This window comes from Gambusia affinis, linkage group LG04, assembly GCF_019740435.1.
Source record: "Gambusia affinis linkage group LG04, SWU_Gaff_1.0, whole genome shotgun sequence".
NCBI lineage: Eukaryota > Metazoa > Chordata > Actinopteri > Cyprinodontiformes > Poeciliidae > Gambusia > Gambusia affinis.
Genome location: NC_057871.1, coordinates 20,112,365 through 20,119,737, shown reverse-complemented (window position 1 = coordinate 20,119,737; position 7,373 = coordinate 20,112,365). Strand labels below are relative to the sequence as shown.

The 7,373-nt window shown below is 38.4% G+C and overlaps 1 protein-coding gene across 1 annotated transcript; it reads left to right on the top strand.

Annotated features, from left to right (window-relative positions):
- The first annotated feature begins 559 nt into the window (after positions 1-559).
- On the top strand, positions 560-7,104 carry LOC122829264 (germ cell-specific gene 1-like protein). The gene is made up of 5 exons (XM_044113690.1): positions 560-1,084; positions 2,977-3,024; positions 5,506-5,658; positions 5,827-5,938; positions 6,681-7,104. Exons 1-5 carry the CDS (start codon positions 808-810, stop codon positions 6,973-6,975), a joined length of 885 nt encoding a protein of 294 aa, XP_043969625.1. The 5' UTR covers positions 560-807; the 3' UTR covers positions 6,976-7,104.
- Positions 7,105-7,373: the final 269 nt, after the last annotated feature.

Genomic DNA, 7,373 nt, shown 5'->3' with positions numbered 1-7,373 from the left:
TTTAGAAACAAAGTATATTGATGTGTTAGAGTGGCCAAGTCAAAGCCCAGACCTGCCCAGACCTGCCCAGACTGATTCGGTAATCAGTGGCAAGACTTTCTAATACCACTCAGCTTGAACTTTTTTGGAAAAAGGAATAGGGAAGAAAAATCAGTAGAGCATAAATACAGATGGAGCCCAAAAGTCCTGCTGCTATAACAGCCTCTAAAGGTGGCTTGGCCAAAACCATTTAACATTTCCTCTTTGTGATCAGGAGAAAACAGTAATTAAGTTGATAAAATGGTAAAACCATGATGACTTCTGTTATTACGCATTACATGGACAACTTTCATAAAATAAAATAAAATAAAAATAAAAATGGGAACCGTTTTCTTGTGAGCTACATGGTGGTTCGGTTGTATCTATTCTCGCTCTGATAATCGCCTGCATTTGGCAAGCAGTTTATGATGGATTGAGGGAGAGGAAGGTCCTAATGACAGCGGCAGCCAGAGGAGGGCACGAGGAGAAAATCCCACGCTGATGCAAACGAGCGTCAAATCCTCTGACAACGTGACGTCCGAGCAGGCTCGTGGTGAAACGCGTGTGAATTAGGTGGAAATTGGAAATGAATCACTTTGTCTCCTGCCTGAGCTCCTTGATGGAGATGTAGCCTGTCCGTGGACAGTATTTGGCAACTTTTCGGGTGTCCAATGGGACAGTCTTCTCACCTGGTGCGCTCGTGCGGCTCTTCCACCTAGCACCCATGAACGTCTGGGTCCTGCGCGCGCCGCTGACGCTGCTGAGGCTCGTGCATCCCTCACCCGGACAATGAAGACGAGGACCCTCCTGTCGGTCAGCCTGAACTTCTTTGCCCTGTTCTTCGCCATCACTGCCTTCATCACCACCTACTGGTGCGTGGGGACGCAGCGGGTGCCCAAACCCAAATGCAGCAAGCTGCGGACGCACCAGTGCATAGACTACGGAGTGAACGAAACGGACCCCAACAAGGTGGTGTACAGCTGGGAGACCGGGGATGACAGGTTCCTGTTCCGACAGTTTCACACCGGCATTTGGTACTCATGCGAGGAGAACATCCACGATGAAAGTAAGAGCAGGTCTGTGTGGGGGGCTGTGTGGACGTGGAATAAGTCATTCCGGCATGATAAAGATAACTGAGCTTGATTCTGGAAAGTTGAAAAGTATTTTAGAATGCATATTTTTTGTATCTTCAGTCATGTCCTAACTTTACATATTTATTTATTTATTTTATATGGGTATATTGTTATGTAAAGTTCTTGTTAAGTACTTTTCAGAATTTAAAAGCCTGTCTGAAAACCCCGTGTTTAATTTCATTTTCAAATTTTGAGCTCTTTTTAAGTTCTATAAAATCCTCTATTTTTTATTTATTTATTGCTGTTTAGCTCTATTTTAGTATCACAATTAAATTATTTTCGCACCATAGTTGTTTTAAAGCCATCACCTGGTTTCTAAAATGTAAACCCCGTGAGACCGTCTGTACTAAATATCCATTAAGTTGTTTGTTGTTTTCTTTTTTGCACTTATTTAATTTTTCAGTCTACGAATGCAATTTATTTTATTAGATATTGAAAAAAGTGTAAAGAAGCTAAAGTTATGTATTAGTCTTCTTTGTAGCTGTTGACCAAACCAATAATAGTACTTTTATGATAAACTAGACTGTAAAAAATTAAAAAAGCCAAAATTATGGTAAAATATTGCCAGAAATGTACGGCAAAGAAGGAGAATCCGTCCAAGCCAAAATTGTTTATTGGTTTGTTCATCTTAGCTGCCCTGCAGAAAAAATATTTTTTTACACAGAGTCACAGGAGGAAAAAATATTGCACTATGCTGTTATGTATTGTGAAAAAATAACATTGCTTTTTATGGTAATCTTCTGTTAAAAAAAAAACAAACAAAAAAAACATTTATAATATAGTCATTTTTTTCCAGTAATCTATTGTCCAGTAATCCAGGAAAAGGATAAACCCTGGTATGATAAATAATTTTTAAAACATGGCAAACCACATTAAAGTCTGTTCATTTTACAATAAATTGCAACATTATATTTTGACCAGTTGCGTTTCACTTTTAATTCCTGGCCAAAACAACCACCAGCATTGTGCCATTTAAAACACAGTAAGTGTTTTGGCATGAAGTTGCACATGTAAGTTTTATTTAGTTAGTTAATTAAGCTTATTTTTTTTATAGAAACGTAAAGCAAACCTATTTGACAGCTGAAAATAATTCTGAAAGAGCGAGACTTTTTAATGTCTGGCCAGATTGGAGCTGTTTCATGTCCTTGCAGACATGTTTTCATCTGACCCGCTCAAGTTAATGAGGATTATGTAACTCGGGGCCTTGATGAGTTTTTCCTCAGCAACAGCTGTTGCCGCCCACCTGATTAAACAGTTCCACTTACAACAAATCCAGCAACATGCGAGGCCTGATTGATGGCAGAAGGAATCTGCTCAGATATACGTGCAGAAATCTGTGGTGTCAGAGGTCTTTTTTCTGTCCTGTTTGTTGAACTGCCACAAGGGATGTCACAGTTTTGAACATCTGTGATTGGTTTTACACTGCCTGTATTTTTCTGAACCAGATTGAGCAGCTCTGCCAGCACACCATCTGGCGACACTGAATGGGAGGTCAGAAAAGGACCATCTCTGTCATATGTCTTATCTTCCACGTGGAGTTTATTCCTTCTTGAACTTATGAACTGTGATTATTTTATTTGTTTTTACTTAAGACTTTGCCAGATCACACTCTCAGCTGATCTTGTCAACTCGACCTGGAATGAAACCAGGAATTGAAGAGGCATTAAAGACTTGACTAAAATCTGCAATGTTTTTGTTCGTGATCTTGAGGTGGTTTTCTTTGAATTTTGTCATTTATCGAATCTCAATCATGTCCGCATGTGGAAAATGTTTGTACTACACACAGTGCCATCACCACTCAATTTTTTTTAATTCTGCCTTGAAGGTGAAAGATGCCGAAGTTTCATCGATTTAGCTCCTGCATCAGAGAAAGGTGACTATCTACTTATGCTATAAAAAGTGTTTTCTGTCTTTGCTGTTTTTTTTATTGTACTTAAATGCTTCAGATCATCAAACACAATTGAACATCAGACAGAAATAACCTGAGCAAATTCAAAGTGCAGTTGTCAAGTGATGATTTTAATTAATAATGGACAAAAACTATCCAAACCGATCTAACTCTGTGTGAGAAAAATCACCTCCCATGTTAAAAGAACTGTGATCAACAAAATTTTGGGGGTTTAAATTCAAAGGCTACATTCAGACTTGCTCACTCTCAGACCTGCAAATGTGTTAGTCTGTAAGAAGGTTTGGAGACTCCAGTAATAACAATGCTGCTCAGTATTGTCACCAAAGGGGGAAAACATGGAACGATGGTGAACCTTTGCAGGAGTGGTTTGCCTACCAGATTAACTCTGTTTTAGTTCATCAACGACTCGTCCAAGAGCACAGAACAACATTTAGGGCTCTGCAGTCTGCAGGTAGAGTGGCTAGAGTTCATGTTTAAACCACATGAAAGAGACTGGGGGTTGGAAAGACTTAAGCTATCTGACCAAAATGAGCACAAAAGTTAAACTCACATTTCCCAGAAAACATTGTGGTGATCCTCAAGACCTTTTAGAAGATATTCTGTACACTGACAGAATATGTACTGGTGACAGTCGAACATGGTGTTGGTAGGGTGATGCATTTTGAATATTTCTCTCATACCAAACAGTAACATAACTTGATGTCTGACCATCAACGGTCAAGTTCAAAATCTGATTGAGGATCTGTGGCTGGATCTTAAGCAGACCATTCGTGATCAAAAACCCTCCTGACTTTTTCACATGGAGCCTGTACGTTTTGGTTTGGATGTTTTTACCAAGATACGAAATGAAATCAGAATTTATAAGCTTTTGTAACTTTTTGTATTTACTCAGGTTTTCTTGACTGGTTATTTACTTTTTATCTGAAATATTAAATATTAAATGAAGAGAGCATTTTGCATGAATGTCTTTGCTTCCCACTGAAGCAGTTACACTTTCCACCAACTAGCAATAGTTACTAAAGACTTATATTGCATAATGGGCTTAGACAATGAGCACAGAATAAATCCCACTAGTTTTCCCAATAGTTTTCCACCTGGAACAGAGTTAAGTTGGATTTATAATTCCCAGTTAAGTTTTGACTTTCACTGTAACTGTAATGCTACAAGTCTTTAGACAGGTATCTTGTAGGTTATGGTTCAAACTGGAAGGCAAAATACTAAAAATGAAATTAAATGTCCTGTAAAAAGCCTGAATTGTTTTTTCTTCTTCTTCTTTTATTCCTATTTACCTCATAATGCCATGTTGCTAAGGAGCTTTGGCTCAGAGTTAAAACGTGTGTGGCAAAAGCTTTAAAGATTTTTTTTTTTTTTCTCATATCGATGAAATCTGAGTATAAAGCCAATTTGTGATCTCTTAACCTTTAAGTAAAACGGGATTGGATCTGTCTCAAACCTGAAAGATTTGAAAGATTATTGCTGTCCAAAATTGAAAAATTGATAATTTTTACCAATATAATGAGGTAATTTCCTACCAAAATGTTGCATACACATAAAGTATTTTACAAACTGTCCTCAAGCCAAAGATGATCTGACGTATGAAAACTCAATAAAATCATGTGATACTTTAGAGAGAGGTAAGCATTCTCCCCTATGGAAACTAGGGGTTGCTATGGAGACAACTGAATTGCGTGGCAGGATTTGTGCTATAGGCTATGTCTACAGTCACGCCTAGAGGTTTTGAGTCGAGGGTTAATGGGTCATCACCGATCAACTGGTGAAAATTATTAAGAAAATGTTTGTCAAATGTCAAATTTTTATGACAAGAAATCCGTTTCTTATGTGTGTTAGATATATATATATATATATATATATATATATATATATATATATATATATATATATATATATATATATATATATATATATATATATATATATATATATATGGCAATATATGTTTGCCATTTCCCTTAAATATTTGGTAAAAATGTAAACAATTCAAAGTATTATCTGCATTGATCTATGCTGCAGTCATATTTAATGATGTTCTCATTCTCGCCATACAAGTATTTAAAAATGTTATCTATAGTATAGCATTTATAGGAGGGCCCTGATACTTTGGAGGCCCTGGACATAATCATAGGGCCTTGGGCAGCCTCTGTTTTAAAAAAGGGTGAGTTCACACAATTTTGGGATATTTAACATATTTACTTTCTCTACCAGAGTAATATACTAAGCATTAAAATCATCAGCAGTCTGACATTATATTTTGATCTTCATATGTTGTCAAAAAGCTGAATGTATTTTCCAGATTCTTCATACGGCCTAGAAATTGGTTGAGGTTCTGTGTTGATTTTAATGTTTGATTTTTTTTTTTAAATTTTAGAGTTCTAATCATGAGTATTTTACTGAATTGTACTTGGTAATTACATTTTTTTTTTACAGGAATGCTGTGGCTATCTGTGGTTTCTGAGATGTTGTACATTTTGCTGCTGATGGTGGGCTTCAGCCTCATGTGCATGGAGCTGGTCCACTCCAGCAACGTAATTGATGGGCTCAAGCTCAACGCCTTTGCTGCCGTCTTCACGGTGCTCTCAGGTACTTTCAGCTTGTTTTACGATCAATTAAAATGTAAAACTCTACATTTAAGTATTCAAATGCATTTCTGGAAACAAATCATCCCATGTCTGAGAAGTTCGGTACCTTTTTTGACTGTGACATGAACCAGGTGATCTGACAGTGGCTCTACTATATATTTGATCTCAGGTCTTCTTGGCATGGTGGCTCATGTGATGTACACGCAGGTCTTCCAGGTCACTGTCAGCCATGGTCCTCCTGACTGGAGACCCTACAACTGGGATTATGGGTGGTCTTTCTGGTAAGACGCTGCAGATCCATACCAGCAAACAAGTTTTTTTTATTTAAAGGTCCTTGCAATCTAAGTTTACAGAAAGTAAATCTATACCTTTCTCTAGCATTACTGTTTGCATTTGAGGTCAAGATGTCATATGGCAGGATTAAGCTTTGGTGTCTAAAGCCCCCCTGCAGACGTGATCGCAATGATGCAACAGGATGATAAATCTTCTTCTGTGGATTATAGACAGTATGTGTTTAATGCAGTTGCAAACAGACATTTACACAATGTTGTATAAAAAGACAGCTTCCCCCTCCCACCCCCCCTCCCACCCCCCACCCCCCACCCCCCCTCACTTTCTGACTTTGAATCAGACTGAACTTTTGTTGTTTTATGGCATTTGCAATTTGTCATGATCTGTGAGAGCTTGTGCTTTTGGGAACAAAAACACAACCAATTCAAAGCAAAACTTTGGATTATTTTTGCTTTGTTTATTATTGCCATCACGATTAGTCAAAGGATCATTTTCAAAAGCTTAGTGAATTCCAGTGTAGAGCCATGACAGGATGTCACCTCTGTAAAATCCAGCCACAAGCTTTCTGGCTACTAAACTGTGTTTTAGCTGCACTTTTTTTGTGATTCTTATCTGTGTAGAGAGAGTATAGTACATTCTGGTTTTCTTTCTTGTAAATGTAACTTCTGTCACAGCAGAATAAAAACACCTCACTTTTTACAAAACAGACTCTCTTCTTGTTTTTTTTATCAGCTTGGCATGGGCATCTTTCACCTGCTGTATGGGCGCATCAGTCACCACCCTCAACTCCTACACAAAGACCGTTATCGAGTTCAGACACAAGCGCAAGACTTTTGAGCAGACCATCCGGGAGGAGAACGCACGTGAAGCGTACGGATACTTCCGGGACAACTCCTTGCACTCCATTTCTAAATCTGTGGACGTTTACTCCAGTCAGTCCCTGAAAAGCGGCAGGAGGACTCCTATGCCTACCACCTCATTGGACTTTGTCGACCTCGCAGCATCTCTTGGGGAGGAACAATGCTGATGTGTTATTTTTGTGTCCAGCTGTGTTTGCTCTCCAACACTGCCTTAACTGAAGCAGATCCGGCGGCTTCAAGTCACTCTTGATTCGAGTTGGGAAATAAACTGGTGAAAAAAATGGACAACTCCTGAGAACCATGGATGTTGATGTGTTTTATTTTTCTTTATTTGTGAAACTGAATATATCGTAATATATAAAGAAATGTTGAGTTCACCCATACAATTGGAGTGCGTGTCTTTCTGTTTCTCGCAGCCCTGGACTGGGTCAGATTGAAAGACCAGAACAACCAATAGGCCTAACTGGGTTTTCAATGTGGTGAATAAAGCGCACGTTTATTGAACCATTTATCATTTGAAGTTTCAGATTCGTTGCAGGCCATCTACCATTATCAGGATACCACG

Coding starts and splice junctions, on each gene's coding strand:
- LOC122829264 (XM_044113690.1), top strand. CDS start 808: ATGAAGACGAGGACCCTCCTGTCGGTCAGCCTGAACTTCTTTGCCCTG. Junction 1,085..2,976: donor GGAGAACATCCACGATGAAA/GTAAGAGCAGGT, acceptor TCTGCCTTGAAG/GTGAAAGATGCCGAAGTTTC. Junction 5,659..5,826: donor CGTCTTCACGGTGCTCTCAG/GTACTTTCAGCT, acceptor ATTTGATCTCAG/GTCTTCTTGGCATGGTGGCT.